Here is a 16,618-nt window from a genome sequence, read left to right as displayed (position 1 = left end):
ATTGGCATACGCCGTACACTCTTATAAAAGATGGTACCTTCTTCATTAAGTTCTGCAGCTCGAACTATTTTCTCCAGAAGCAGGTTGAAAGAGTCACACGATAGGGAATCGCCTTGTCTGAAACCTCGTTTGGTATCGAACGGCTCGGAGAGGTCCCTCTCTTGACGGAGCTTTTGGTGTTGCTCAACGTCAGTTTGCACAGCCGTATTAGTTTTGCGGGGATATCAAATTCAGACATCGCTGCATAAAGGCAGCTCCTTTTCGTGCTGTCGAAAGCAGCTTTGAAATCGACGAAGAGGTGGTGTGTCGATTCTTCTTTCACAGGAGAATCTTTTTTTCCAACATTTGGCGCATGGTGAATATCTGGTCGGTTGTTGATTTGCCAGGTCTGAAGCCACACTGATAAGGTCCAATCAGTTTGTTGACGGTGTGCTTTAATCTTTCACACAATACGTCCGATAGAACCTTATACGCGATGTTGAGGAGGCTTATCCCACGGTAGTTGGCGCAGATTGTGGGGTCACCTTTCTTATGGATTGGGCATAGCACACTTAAATTCCAATCGTTGGGCATGCTTTCGTCAGACCATATTTTACAAAAAGCTGATGCATGCTCCTTATCAGTTCTTCGCCGCCGTGTTTGAATAGCTCGGCCGGCAATCCGTCGGCCCCTGCCGCTTTGTTGTTCTTCAGGCGGGCAATTGCTATTTGAACTTCTTCATGGTCGGGTAATAGAACGTCTGCTCCATCGTCATCGATTGGGGAATCGGGTTCTCCTTCTCCTGGTGTTGTGCGTTCACTGCCATTCAGCAGGCTGGAGAAGTGTTCCCTCCTTAATTTAAGTATGCTCTGGGCATCAGTGACTAGATCACCTTTGGGGGTTCTACAAGAGTATGCTCTGGTCTTGAAACCTTCTGTAAGCCGCCGCATTTTTTCGTAGAATTTTCGAGCATTACCCCTGTCGGCCAGCTTATCAAGCTCTTCGTACTCACGCATTTTGGCCTTTTTCTTCTTCTGTCTACAAATGCGTCTCGCTTCCCTCTTCAACTCTCGGTATCTATCCCATCCCGCACGTGTAGTGGTCGATCGTAACGTTGCGAGGTAGGCAGCCTGTTTTCTCTCCGCTGCGACACGGCACTCCTCGTCGTACCAGCTGTTCTTTTGAACTTTCCGAAAACCAATGGTTTCAGTTGCAGCTGTACGTAAGGAGTTTGAAATGTCTTCCCACAGTTCCCTTATACCGAGTTGTTGACGAGTGCTCTCAGAGAGCAGGAGTGCAAGCCGAGTAGAAAATCGTTCGGCTGTCTGTTTTGATTACAGCTTCTCGACGTCGAACCTTTCTTGCGTTTGGTGGCTTGCGTTTTTTGCTGCACAGAGGTGGGTGCGAATCTTAGCTGCAACAAGATAGTGGTCCGAGTCGCCAAGCACGATTTTGACATCGTGGCGGGGGCAGCCCTCATAAGTGCGCTCCAAGCACTCATAAAAGATATCTTTGGTCACATCGCCCTTCTCTTTCGTCGGGGTGCGGGCGCAAATCAGCGATATGTTGAAGAACCTCGCTTTGATGCGGATTGTGGCTAGACGCTCAATCACCGGAGCGAATGATAGTACTCGGCGACGGAGTCTCTCTCCTACCACGAATCCCACACCAAACTTGCGCTCCTTTATATGGCCACTGTAGCAAATGCCACAAGGACCTACTCGTCCTGTCCATCGCCTTTCTTGGACGGCGGTGATGCCAGCCTTTATTTTCCCGAGGACATCAACCAGCTGGGCAGCGGCACCTTCCCAATTAAGGCACCGGACATTCCAGGTGCATGCCCTCAATTCGTAGTCCTTATTTCGTTTGCCATGGTCGTCATCAAAAGGTTTCTCATCCGAGGCTGTTGGTAGTTTTTCATTGGGGCGAGCTTTTTACGTGGCGGGTCCCAAACCCAGCGCACAACCCTATGGGGATGTTTCGCCTTCTCACTTTAGCTCGCCTTCGAACGGAAGTTCTTACGCTACCCAGAGGATACTTGGTCAAAGACCGGAAGTCGTGAGCTGCTTGAGTCATATGTAAAAGAATCGTTTCTGGCCACTCCCAAGTGAATGGCGATCAGAGAACTTTCCTCACTTGCGTGAACTTCTACAAATGACTCCATTCTCGAAAAGATATCTACTATCGGAAATAAAGGAAATATTTTCCTAGATCCTGCAAAAAAATATAAATAGCGGTAAATTTATTATTATACCCTGAACAGGGTATATTAAGTTAGTCACGAAATTTGTAACACCCAGAAGGAATCGTCGGAGATCCTATAAAGTATATACATACATATATAAATGATCAGTATGTCGAGCTGAGTCGATTTAGCCATGTCCGTCTGTCTGTCTGTCCGTCTGTCTGTATATATACGAACTAGTCTCTCAGTTTTTAAGATATCGTTTTGAAATTTTGCTCAAGAAGCTGCTCATTTGTCGGAACGGCCGATATCGGACCACTATAGCATATAGCTGCCATACAAACTGAACGATCGGAATCAAGTTCTTGTATGGACAACTTTCACATTTGACAAGATATATTCACGAAATTTGGTATATGTTATTTTTTAAGGCAACAATGTAATCTCCGAAGAAATTGTTCAGATCGGTTAACTATAGCATATAGCTGCCATACAAACTGAACGATCGGAATCAAATGCTTGTATTGACCACTTTCACATTTGACAAGATATATTCACGAAATTTGATATATGTTATTTTCTAAGGTAACAATGTAATCTCCGAAGAAATTGTTCAGATCGGTTAACTATAGCATATAGCTGCCATACAAACCGAACGATCGGAATAAAGTTCTTGTATGGACCACTTTCACATTTAACAAAATATATTTAGAACGGATTACTATAGCATATAGCTTCCATACAAACTGAGCACATAGTTACTAACAGAAATGCACCTGTGGAGGGTATTTAGCTTCGGTGCAACCGAAGTTAACGTTTTTTTTTGTTTTTATTTTTGTTTGTTATATATCCTTTAGGAACAAAAACCGTTTTTATACGAGAAAAGCTCGAGCTTGGAAGATTTTGTCGTCACACTGCTATTAGAAAAACACTCAATGTCATTTAAATAGCTAGCACACTGGCCGATATAAGTGGTATAAAGTCAATTGAAATTTCGAAAATATTTATAATAAATATCTGTGGGGCAAGGAAAGTATTGACCCGACTGAACCTATTTTTATACCCTCAACAGGGTATATTAAGTTTGCAATGTAGTTTCTTTCGGAGCCCCTATGAAGTACTGTATACATATATATGTATAAATGCTCAGCTGTGTATATACGAACTAGTCCCTCAGTTTTGAACGTCATTTTCTCTTCAAGAAACTGCTCATTTGTCGGAACTTCTATCTTCACGAAATTTGGTATGAGTTGTTGTTCATAAAAATAATGTAATATCGGAACAAATTGTTCAGATCGGCTCACTATAGCATATAGCTGCCATACAAACCGATCGATCGGAATCAAGGGCTTGTATGGAAAAAAATGTTCAGATCGGATTACTGTAGCATATTTCTCCCATATAAACTGAACGCATAGTTAGTAAAAGAAATGCACCTGTGAAGGGTATATTAGCGGTGCAGCCGAAGTTAACGTTTTCTCTTGTTTATAGTACTATTATCAATGAAACATGTTTCACACTTGGCACCATATTTTCTTTTTCGTACCCCCTTTTTCCCCCTTTTCCTCCTTATCAATTTCGTCCCAGTATTCCAAACTCTGGGGGTTTTGAAACATATTCATTTGCGAAATCCATCCGTTTCTGAAAAAACTTTAGAACAACTTTGCTGCACTTCCAGTTGCAATTGATGAGTGGTCATCCTTGGATTTAGCTGAGCTAGTTGTACAACACACTTGTTTTCGCGATTTGGTAAGAGAGTTGGCCGACCAGCACGGTGTTTTGATAAAATATATCCAGTTGAAATATAATTTTTGACCACTCTATGTACCGATGAATGCGTTCGGACGACTACTATCCCTATTTCTGTTAATCGTTTGGCCTCAACATATGTATAGCTTTATGATGATTTTTCTTTCATCGGTATCAATTTCCTTGCCTTTCATTAAAATGACTGATTTAAAGACCTCTTACTTATTTAATTACTTAAAAAACTAAAATTGTTATTTTAAAATCGCACAAGTTATCGAAAAAAACTAAACTAAAACTCGCGAATTGCTGTTCTTGTGCAGCTGTACGCAGACTTGACTCATGTCATTTCATCATGTATTTTTCATTTCAGCAGAATTTTCGAATATCCTGCTGCCTTTTTTCCATATGATTGGTGATTGTATTGGAAGTACCTTAATGAAACCCTTTGTATCATTTAATGTATTTAGTATTTGCAAAAATAGTAATGAAGATGTTTTTAATATAATTTTTATTGACTTAAACTGAAATATGGCAATAAAACTAAGTCTAAGTTTATTGCCTTCAATATATGTATGTATACTAAGTAAGAAGGTTCCAAATTTGTTTGTAATTTATTCCCGATTTCATCGAATAATGGATGTTTAAATCTTTCGCAATATTTTTTAAAGTTCAAAGTTTTGCCAGCATCTGTAAGTGTATAAAATGTTCAGTTACACCCGAACTTGACCATTCTTTATTTGTATTTATTTATGTTTAAACTCTTTGGGTATAATAAACACGAGCCGAAAACTCAGTGTTGGTAAAATTTATAGCAATCTAAGTTTGATAAAAAAAATTGGATATTTTTCACGCTTTAAAAATGGAGAAAAAGCTGCAGATATAGCAAGCGCTTTTAATCTGTCTGTAACTGTTAGAACTATTCAAGCTCTAAATAGAATTAAACTCAAAGAGGATGCTAAGTCTGTAACATCGGTGTTTCACAAATTTCCACATGAGCCGGAATTTACCCGATAAATAATATAAATATTGGTAAGTCTTAGTTTAAGCTTGTCATCACTGAAGCACCGCCTTGCAGCAGGGATGCTCCGTAGACTCCTGACTCGTGCTGGCATTGAGTCCAACCCGAGCTCGGAGGAATTATTCTGCTGCGTTTGCGCTAAAAGGCTCCATTCAAACTCCACCTCGGTCGGGTGTAATAAATGCGATGGATGGGATCATCTTAAGACCTTCTCAGACCCTAAGACACACGGCGAGTGGACCACGAGTTTCGTGACCCCATGTTGCCAACGGACTACCGCGATCTTAGCCTCTACGGCTGTACAATCAACAACTAGTTCGAGCACTGCGCCGCACCTCCACGCGAGCGGACAACAAAGTACCTCCACGGTCCATAGGAGCTCAAATAGGCAACATGACTCCCATTCTGATCTGTCTCTCCAATCTTCATCCTGCTCCAATCCTTGTGCGAGAACCTCTCAGCAACTCCTGGTTCCTCGCACAGTCTGTTCCGTGTGTCAAACAGTTATACGTCGGAATGTTACATCAGCCAAGTGTAATGCATGTACTGGCTGTTGTCATTTCCCGACGTGTTCCGGCCTGCGCACTACACGTGATGGGGTGTGTCGTATATATGTATGTATGTAACACCCAACTGGCGTCGCCAACTAACACCACAGAGCGACAATCGCCCCTGCGAGTTTTATACCTGCAACAGCCACCGCCTACACGCCACTCCCTTATCCCCAGCGCCACCCACGGACACCCGCGAGAAATCCGTATCTTATAATTTAATTGCAACGAACTGCAGAGCAAGATCGAGAAGATGTTGCTTTTATAAGCCGGGAACGCGTACCGATAGCTGCAGTCCAAAAAGATCTCAGATCTTCTGAGTTGTGCAGGTTTCAACGTCGTACGTAAGGATCGCGAACGCGATAACATTGGAAGCCTAGCCTTCATACTACACAATACCGTGCAATATCGTTCAATCGATGAAGATATCGACCGCAGAGATGCTACCCTAGAATATCCAGGGTATAGCTATCCGGTCAGACGATGTCGAGTTCGAAATATTCAATATATACAGCCCCCACTTACATGTTATCGACTGAATATAGGTCGCTGCTTCGTGGTGAAACCCGTTTGGTACTAGGCAACGCGCACCCCGATCTCTAGCATTTTACTTCTTTACTGGCGTAGGCACCGCTTACGCGATTATAGCCGAGTAAACAACAGCGCGCCAGTCGTTTCTTCTTTTCGCAACGTGGCGCCAATTGGATATTCCAAGCGAAGCCAGGTCCTTCTCTACCTGACCTAGCCAGCGTAGCCGCTGACTTTTAATTCGCTGAAATATGACAATGTCGTCGTATATCTCATACAGCTCATCGTTCCATCGAATGCGATATTCACCATGGCCAACGTGCAAAGGACCATAAATCTTTCGCGGAACATTTCTCTCGAAAACTCGCAACGCCGACTCATCAGATGTTATCCAAGCCTCGGCACCATATAGCAGGACGGAAATTCCGAGTGACTTATAGAGTTTGGTTTTTGTTCGTCGAGACAGCACTTTATTTCTCAATTGCCTACTCAGTCCGAAGTAGCACCTGTTGGCAAGAGTTATCCTGCGTTGGATTTCATAGGCTGACATTGTTGGTGGTGTTTACGCTGGTTCCAAAATAGACGAAATTATCTACGACTTCATGTTATGACTGTCAGTAGTGACGTGAGAGCCAAGTCGCGAGTGCGACGACTGTTTATTTGATGACAGGAGATATTTCGCCTTGCCCTCGTTCACTGCCAGACCCATTTGCATTGCTTCCTTGTCCAGTCTGGAGAAAGCGAAACTAACGGCGCGGGTGTTGAGGCCAATGATATCAATATCATCGGCATACGCCAGCAGCTGTACACTCTTATAGAAGACCTTCTCTATTTAGTTCTGCGGCTCGAACTATTTTCTCCAAAAGCAGGTTGAAAAAGTCGCACGATAGGGAATCGCCTTGTCTGAAACCTCGTTTGGTATCGAACGGCTCGGAGAGGTCCCTCTCTTGACGGAGCTTTTGGTGTTGCTCAACGTCAGTTTGCACAGCCGTATTAGTTTTGCGGGGATACCAAATTCAGACATCGCGACATAAAGGCAGTTCCTTTTCGTGCTGTCGAAAGCAGCTTTGAAATCGACGAAGAGGTGGTGTGTGTCGGTTCTCTTTTCACGGGTCTTTTCCAAGATTTGGCGAATGGGGAATATCTGGCCAGTTGTTGATTTGCCAGGTCTAAAGCCACATTGATAGGGTCCAATCAGTTTGTTGACGGTGGGATTTAATCTTTCACACAATACGCTCGATAGAACCTTATACGCGATGTTGAGGAGGCTTATCCCACGGTAGTTGGCGCAGATTGTGGGGTCTCCCTTTTTATGGATTGGGCATAGCACACTTAATTTCCAATCGTTGGGTATCCTTTCATTCGACCATATTGTACAAAGAAGCTGATGCATGCTCCTTATCAGTTCTTCGCCGCCGTGTTTGAATAGCTCGGCCGGCAATCCATCGGTCTTCGTCGCTTTGTTGTTCTTCAGGCGGGTAATTGCTATTCGAATGGTTGGGCAATGGAATGTCTGCTCCATCGTCATCGATTGGGGAATCGGGTTCGTTCTCCTGGTGTTGTACGTTCACTGCCATTCAGCAGGCTGGAGAAGTGTTCCCTCCATAATTTAAGTATGCTCTGGGCATCGGTGACTAGATCACCTTTGGGGGTTCTACAAGAGTATGCTCCGGTCTTGAAACCTTCTGTAAGCCGCCGCATTTTTACATAGAATTTTCGAGCATTACCCCTGACGGCCAGCTTATCAAGCTTCATACTCACGCATTTCGGCCTTTTTCTTTTTCTGTCTACAAATGCGTCTCGCTTCCCTCTTCAACTCTCGGTATCTATCCCATCCCGCACGTGTTGTGGTCGATTGTAACGTTGCGAGGTAGGCAGTCTGTTTTCTCTCCGCTGCGACACGGCACTCCTCGTCGTGCCAGGTGTTCTTTTGCATTTTCCGAAAACCAGTTTCGGTTGCAGCTGTACGTAAGGAGTTTGAAATGCCGTCCCACAGTTCCCTTATGCCGAGTTGTTGACGAGTGCTCTCAGAGAGCAGGAGTGCAGGCCGAGTAGAAAATCGTTCTGTTGTCTGTTGTGATTACAGCTTCTCGACGTCGAACCTTTCTTGTGTTTGTTGACGTGCGTTTTTTTTGCTGCACAGAGGCGGATGCGAATCTTGGCTGCAACAAGATAGTGGTCCGAGTCGATGTTAGGACCTCGGAGCGCACGGACATCTAAAACACTGGAGACGTGTCTGACGTTTATCACAACATGATCGATCTGGTTGGTGGTTTTTAGATCCGGAGACAGCCAGGTAGCTTGATGTATTTTCCTGTGCTGGAATCTAGTACTACAGATAACCATATTTCGGGCCCCGGCGAAGTCGATCAGCCTCAACCCATTTGGGGATGTTTCGTCGTGGAGGCTGAATTTACCGACCGTAGTGCCAAAGATACCTTTTTTGCCCACCCTGGCGTTTAAGTCGCTAAGCACGATTTTGACATCGTGGCGGGGCGGCTCTCATAGGAGCGCTCCAAGCGCTAATAGAAGGCATCTTTGGTCACATCGTCCTTTTCTTCCGTCGGGGCGTGGGCGCAAATCAGCGATATGTTGAAGAACCTCGCTTTGATGCGGATTGCAGCTAGACGTTCATTTACCGGAGTGAATGATAGTACTCGGCGACGGAGTCTCTCTCCCACCACGAATCCCACACCAGACTTGCACTCCTTTATATGGCCACTGTAGTAAATGCCACAAGGACCTACTCGTCTCTGTTTTTTTCCCGTCCATCGCATTTCTTGGACGGACCCATTGTTTTAAATTAATATAAATGGCCTACATGCCACACCATAGCGAATAGCTGAACTACGCCCATGAGTATTCTGTGCTCGAGTGTTTCTCCGATTTCTATTTAGTTATTCTACGGTGCCATGTTTTGCATGAAACCCGAACTTGTGTGTTATTATATTTTGGTAACGAGTCGTCTTTAGCAATTTAGTAACACTTTTTTTTAAATATTCTGCTTTGGATCTTGGTGGTTGACGACCTACTTAAACAACTCGAGGAACGAGGGCTTCGGGTGAATATCTACGATAGTTCTTATGGCTAAATGAAAATTTCTAAATTCCGTCTACGATGAAATCAAAGGGTACCTCAAAGTGATATCGCAATGGGCTCTAAAGAGCGTCTCTCATCGGCACCTCTGGTGCCCCGTGAATGACACCAGCAATAACTTCAGGGAGGTGGGCATTCGCTTCGACAGCAGAGCAGAGCAACGCAATATTAGCGTTGAGGTCGTTAGTAAGTACCTGGTCATAGCGAAATTGCTGACAACTGCAAAGCCGATGAGCTAGCCAGAGAGGACAACCTTTCCCCATTCACATGGACCAATGGACCTTGCTTGCGTTTAGCAGGAGTATGTTGCCGTTAAGTTCCTGTGGGATTGCGAGTTCCTTTTGGTCTAGAGTAAAACACAAGAGATCTACTGAACTACTTACCCTTAGAAAAAATCATTTTTCCGAATTTGTAGAGGTTCTTATAGGACATTGGCGGATCGGCACTCATTTGGTAAGGTTAAAAATCTTTCGAACACTAGTTGTCAAAGGCACTTTCTCCTCCATTGTCCCGCCTTTACAAGACTAATGTTGAAACATCTCGGTAAGCTTACTTTCAACGAACCAATAGACATAGCAGAAACTGGCATTAGCCGTTTCAACAATTTATTATATAAGAGTCTATCTGATGTATTATTAAGAGCTTTAGGTACCACAATAGATCAGCGTTCTAAGTTGTCTAAGAGAGATCCCCGTTAAGATCGATATCTTAACCTAACCTAAATTCTTCCGGGGTTTATCTATCAAAGAACTGCGAATTTTTTCATGAATTAGAATAATGTCCGAAAATGAGCATTAAAAATCAAGGAGAGCACTACAACAGCAATATTTGATGACGCCATTAAAATTTTTGCAGTACTATTATCTTGATTTTTTCAACTTCAAAAGTTAATTTAGTTAGACGCAAATACCATTTCTAGGTGGTATGCAAAGTAAATTGCAAATTTATTTCGAGCATAATTCCCACTCAATTTTCAGTATGGGCATGTTGATATGTACTGGTGGCTTAACGTATTTTTGGGCTTTCCAAGGGAGTTTTAGTTGTTTGTTGAATTTCACCTCAGTTTCTTTATATGATTTACAGGTTTGTATTCTTCCGCACACTTAAGCGCTTTTTTAATTTACGTACAGCAACCTTCAATTGGATCTGAGTAAAAAGAGAGCCGATTGCTAATTTAGGAATATGGTTAGATGAAAATTATTTAAATTCTTTATTTTAATCCTGCAGGGAATCGGCGGTCAGTTTAATTATTGGGGATTATGGATTGATAGTGACTATGGAATAGGACAAAGTAGCGAATCTTGTACAACCTATCGTGACTACGTGCAGCTTAGCAAGCGTAAAGATTATAAAATACGCAATATAGAAGTTTGGGGAATTGGTGACGAACCTAAAGATGAAGACTCTGAAGAAGGCGATGTAAGTATATTAGAATTTGTCATTGATTTACTAATTTCCTTATATTTCTTCTATATATGTATGTATGCATATATTTATATTTAGAAAGAGAATACAAAATTTAGTACACATGTGCTATAACGCTGTTTCTAATAAATAAATTAATTATTCCAGGGCGGTGTAAACAATTCGATTTTGGATAAAAATTTAGAGGACAAAGTTATGCTTCAATTGGCTGGAAAAGAAATGCATTCGGATGGCCTGCGTGAACCGGACATGGATTTGTGAATATATATTGTCTTAGGATTAAGCTGAAGCAAAAATTAATTTCTTTACAATTCTTTGTAAGGATTTTACATCAATTAAAAATCCTTACATAAAATCTGTCATATTAATGAACCCAGCGTGGCAAACCACGAATGAAACAATAATATAAGTAATTGATATAGAAAAATTGGTTGCGAAGCTTGAAATCTAGGGGCTGTTTGGAAATATTTTCATTCATTTTGTGGTGTTCTATATTCATAAGTTGTATAAAAAATACATATATTTACATATATGTAAGTTTCATTAACAGATTTTTATAATTTATTTTTTTTCAACTACCTTAAATTTTTTAAAGTTCAATTTCTATGTAATAGTTATAAAAAATTGTTTAGTGAGTGATCAAACAGTATATTGTCCTTTTTTAATCTTAAGGGGTTACATGGGTGTACGAATTTCAAAAAATCTTAAGTTTTTTATTGTATTGTTAAATTCTACAACACCTCTACAATAATTTTTTTTTATAGTGCATGTTTGCAAATATGAAAATTATAATAAAATATTTAATTTTTATATGAAAAAAAAATTCTTGATATAAGGTTGTTTTTTACCCGAGAAAACCCATTGAACCCCTCAATAATTAGGGAAATCGGGATTAAGTATAAACACTAGTTTTTTTAATATTTGAAAATTTGATAAATTGGTGGCGGTTTAAAATAAAAAGGGATTCTTCGACCATGTTTTCAAACTAAACACGTCTACGAGAAATTGAAAAAATGTATAAAAAGCTCAGGTGTAATCATAGCGACCTGTTTGTAAATTAGTAACGATTACAGATTCGAAAAGCTCGTTTGTAATCACAGCGAGATATTTAAGAATCGGTTACAATTTACACATTTGAATATCTTATAATTTAGTCAGAATCAGGCCAAAGTCAGCGCTGTCTACTTATGTCTACATTGGAAAACTGTTTATTACGTTATTATAGCTTTCGCTAGCCTCTGACCAACAGTATATAAAAATTACTAGGTATTATTTGCTTTATATTGTATTAAGTTACAACGGAGATGATTTTAACATTAAATTCTATACAATTTTTTGTTTTATTAATTCACGCTCACGACGTTAAAAAAAAACTTATTTGGATTTTGAAGTATCGGATGGGCAGTTGCATTAATGCCAATTTCAGTTAAAATTTTCCGTTTTATTTCTTCGTAAAATTAATATTCCTGTTTGCAAATTTGGATTATTTTGTGGTTTCAACCTGATTAGACCCACTAAAGAAACCAACAACGAACACATTGAAGTCAAGATAGAAAATTGTCGGGTGTGATGTTGCCGGACGTAACGAAAATATTATAGCAGGATCATCATTATTGTCCTGCTACATGGTGCAGAGTGACTTATAGAGTTTGGTCTTTGTTCGTCGAGAGATGACTTTAGTTCTCAATTACCTAATCAGTTCAAAGTAGCAACTGTTGGCAAGAGTTATTTTGCGTTGGATTTTGAGGCTGACATTGTTGTTGGTGTTAATACTGATTCCAAGATTGACGAGGTTATGACTGTCAACAGTGACGTGGGAACCAAGTCGCCAAGCCAAGTTAACCCTTCTGGAGAAAGCAGACAATAGGGAGTCCTCTTGTTTGAAATCTCGCTTAGTATCGAGCGGCTCGGAATTTTCCATCTGCTCGGTTGTTAACCACTGATGAGGCCCAATCAGTTTGCTGACGGTGGGCTTTAATCTTTCACAAACACTCGATAGAACCTTATATGCGATGTTTAGCAGACTTATTCCACGGTAGTTGGCGCCTTTTGTAGGGTCTCCGTTTTTGTGGATTGGGTAAAGCACACTTAAATTTTAATCTTTGAGCATACTTCCGACTATATTAAGCGTCGGAGAAGTGTTCCCTCCATAATTTTAGTATACTCTTAGCATCAGTCACCAATCTAAAGTTTGGTGGCCAACCCATCAGCATAGTTGGAACTTGTGTTATTCCCAAATACAGAAGGACGCCAAAGAATCGTCTAATCTCAAATGGTAAACAATTTAGCATCATGCCTTTCGCTGATATATTTATATATGTATATACATACTTATACATATATAAATATATATATGACATGTAAGGGTTAATTGTATATAAGAGGCTTTTATGCCACACCTTATCGAATGCCTAAATTACATCAAGGATTATTGCTGAACAGTACTGTTTCTGCTCGAATGCCTCTCTGATTTCATTAGTAATTATATTTCCTTATTTTAGAGCACTGTTGCACGAAACCTGAAATGGCGAGTTATTATTGTATATTTTGGAAAGGAGTCATCTTTAACCCTGCTTTCATAACCTACGTCTGAGAGGCGTACGACCTTCTTACATTTTTGCTCTCCTTACTACAATTTTTTCATAACGCATATTTGCATTTATCTCAGTTGTTACATACAGCATTCCAGTGGTAGTTGACTTTTGGTGGTAAGTTTTGTATATTCTGAGAAATTGCTAAGCCATATGTCTCCGGGACGTATGTTTATGTTTTGTGCTACTTTTACAATTTTTGAGTGATTATTAGTTATTGTGTTTCTTATTAAAATTTAGTACATTTTAGTATAAATAAATAAAATGGAAAAAGATGGAATATTAGACGACGCGCGGAAGATGAAGATCTTAATGTGCAAGAGAATCGAGAAAAAACCAACAATAATAGTCCGTCCTTAGACAGCCGGATAGTAAGAGTACTTTAGCCAACATTAAGAAGCAAAAGTCAATAATGCTGGACTACCTCGAATGGAATAAATGCCGATAGAGTTCTATCGATGAATGTTGTTCGAAGAATAAGAGGTCCAACAAGAGCATTTAAAACCTTATGTGATCCGATTTAGTCCTTCAATGTTTTTTTACTGACAAAATAATATCAATAATAATAGTTCAGTGGACGAATGCAGAGATATCTCTAACACGAACATATAATTTGACTAGCAAGGCGTTTGCAGATACAAATTGTCTCAAAATGTTTGCTTTTCTTGGCATACTGACTTAGACCGTATTTTTGAATTACAATAATTTGTCAGCTAGTGAATTATTTAATACAACCTATCGTGGAGAAAGGTATATTGCTGCCATGAGTCGTGACAGGTTCAACTTTTTAATTAGTAGCCTGTGAACGGATGATAAAGCATTGAGACTTGCGCCCCACCGATGCTTTTGTACCTGCCTTAAAGGTGTAGAACCTCTTAACAAAACAGTGAAACGATAATTATACTCCAGGAAGCTACAATACAATAGACGAACAGCTGTTAGTTTTTCGTTGGCGTTGTCCTTTCAAAATGTATTTACCTAGTAAGCCAAATAAGTATGGCATTAAATCCGTTTTGACTTGTGAAGGCGCTACTAAATATATATTCAATGCTATCCCATATTTGGGCAAGACAACAACAACTTCAACGATGCCATTAGGTGAAAAGCTTGCTAAAAGAGCCATTTCGTTTATAAACTCGTATATCATTTACTGCCACAATATAATTTCCACGACATAAGAATGTAACAAAAATGACATATACCAATTTTATCAAAATCGGTTGGTCAGGTTCCGAGATATGGGATTTCACCAAAAAGTAGGTGGTGCCGCGCCCGTCGTCTAATTTTCTCTCCTTCTCCCATTAAGCTCTCTCATAACATCTCGTCGGTTAACAGTAGCGTTATATGGGCGTGAGCGGGGTTATCCATCGATTTTATCAATTTTCAGACTGTCGGTAAAAGTTTACATAAGATTTGTACTCAACATATTTGGTTATTGTAACTTAAGCGGTTTAGGAGATATGTACATTAAACTTGTTGGAGGGCGGGGCCACGTCCACTCTTCCTGTACCAAATTAGTTTTATATCTTATATCTCAAGTTGCAGCTTGCACGGACGGACGGACAGACAGACAGTCAACCGGATTTCAACTTTTCTCGTCCTCCTGATCATTTAAATATATAAAACCCTATATCCCTCTTGATTAGTTTTGGGTTATACGTACAACCGTTAGGTGAACAAAACTATAATACTCTGCAGCAACTGGATGCAAGAGTATAAAAAAAAACAGGGTTAAATGTAAAAAAAGAATATTATTTAAATAACAAAACAAAAGTAAAGTCAAGTAGCAAAATTTATACAAAACTTAAATAAGTTATAAAATTGTTCAGTCACTGTATACGTGCTGAATAGCATATTTTTTTATGTTGAAGTAAAGTTCTTTGTAACATTTCTCATTTGCTACCACACGCGAAAATTCTTTGGGTATCAGGATCGTTTTTGAAAACATCTCAATTGCTTCAGAGATGTACTGTGAAGCTAAACTTTGACACTTTCCAAATCCAGTTGCATCAATCCTTCGTTAGACATTCCTTGGTTATGAGAAACCAATAATTCCTGTATGTTTATCCATCCCTTCAGAATTAGACTCTGGCCAAGTTAGCAATTTATTGACAAATAGTATTTTCTTCATCATCATTAACTTCTAAAGAAGGATTTACGTGAAACACCGTTGTACTTAATTCCCATTAGGATGGTTGGCTAAGTTGTCGTCGACGTCATCCAACGGAAGGCCCAAGAAACGTGCTGTTTCGACGGGGTCGGGCCAAAGGGAGAGTGGTGTCAGATGAGTGGGGTTGGTGGGGCATGCAAAGAGGTGGCCAGTGTCATGCGGAGGCTCATTGCGACAGGACATATATTGAATATGTCAGGGTCTATTCTGGATAAGTAAGAATTTAACCTGCTACAGTATCCAGAACGGAGCTGCGTAAGGGTCACTCTCGTTTCTTGCGGCAACTGGAGCATTGGGTGGTGGTTTGACGTCAACTACGCCATTCACTGAAAGGGAGTCGGTGAAGGTGTTGATGGTTAAACTGTGATTGGCGGTCAGTGAATGTCGGACGTTAGTTGCGTCCGAAGTCCGGTCGTCGTACTGTACGACGTCGTTGATGTAGTCAAGGAAAGACCTTTTGATGCTGCTAGGAGGCGGTTCCTCTCCAAACAGATGGCTGCAAGGGTGATTTCTACGAAAACATCCGAGACGTAGCATAAGCGTCTCACTGTGAAGGTGTTCGATAGGAGACAACAAAAGGCATGTCGTGGTCCGGAGTGCAGTATTTTGGCAGGTCTGGAGTTTCCTCATCTGCGTACCACTGCATGCAGGCGACCATATTGGTGTTTCGTAGTTAAGGACCGGCCGGCCCATTGCCTTGTAAGTTGCTAACAACGTTTCTTTGTCCTTTCGACTTGTGGTAGTTAAACAATAACGGGGAGAGGAGACCCCTATTTAATTTTTCTCAGTTTTGAGTTTTTACCCCAAAATAGTACGGATGATTGACGACCGTTCACGTGGTTCATGGTGCACCTCTTTAGTCCTGGAGGGTTCTCTCGCCGGCCACGATAGCGTTTATGACGCCAAGTACTGAGGTGGTACTGTTAATTTTTCGGAAGCCATGCTGTTGGTTCCCTAGGCTCAAGTGGTGTATAAAGGTCGGGAATAGCAAGACCTCCCTTTTGTTGTGGGACCACTCTTTCGATTTTCACTAATCGGGTATTTGAAGAGTGGTCAGCGACAGGTTGAGGAACAGAGCCAATGGATTAAAACGATTTCACCATATTGATGACCTTCAACCTCTTCATCGATAAAAGTAATTGGTGCGCAGTATTTTGGAGTTTTTAACACATCGTTAGGCTTTGTCTACCGAAGGATGCAGTGTAAATTGCCCCCTAAAATAGCTCGCGCATTTCTTCGGGTCCGAAGAGACATAGCCATTAAATTGAATTTCAGTTCGGTCATCATGTCTCTTCGGATTAGACAAAACGTTGACAGTAGTCAAAG

The 16,618-nt window shown here is 40.8% G+C and overlaps 2 protein-coding genes across 3 annotated transcripts in view; one reads left to right on the top strand and one right to left on the bottom strand.

Annotated features, from left to right (window-relative positions):
* The window catches only part of LOC126765246 (MTOR-associated protein MEAK7), an 89,881-nt gene extending 78,799 nt beyond the window's left edge, over positions 1-11,082 (top strand). For both annotated transcript variants that reach the window (XM_050482934.1, XM_050482935.1), the window contains exons 6-7: positions 10,334-10,525; positions 10,679-11,082. In XM_050482934.1, coding sequence (XP_050338891.1) covers positions 10,334-10,525; positions 10,679-10,792 — 306 coding nt within the window. In that variant the 3' untranslated portion in view covers positions 10,793-11,082. The remainder of the gene's footprint in view (positions 1-10,333; positions 10,526-10,678) is intronic.
* The window catches only part of LOC126765291 (craniofacial development protein 2-like), a 332,304-nt gene continuing 316,038 nt past the window's right edge, over positions 353-16,618 (bottom strand). The window contains exon 2 of the mRNA XM_050483006.1: positions 353-439. The gene's annotated coding sequence lies outside the window, so the exon portion shown is untranslated. The remainder of the gene's footprint in view (positions 440-16,618) is intronic.

This window comes from Bactrocera neohumeralis, unplaced genomic scaffold, assembly GCF_024586455.1.
Source record: "Bactrocera neohumeralis isolate Rockhampton unplaced genomic scaffold, APGP_CSIRO_Bneo_wtdbg2-racon-allhic-juicebox.fasta_v2 cluster10, whole genome shotgun sequence".
In the NCBI taxonomy this organism is placed as follows: Eukaryota; Metazoa; Arthropoda; class Insecta; order Diptera; family Tephritidae; genus Bactrocera; species Bactrocera neohumeralis.
The sequence above is the reverse complement of the archived record's forward strand: the minus strand, read 5'-3'. Positions and strand labels throughout refer to the sequence as shown.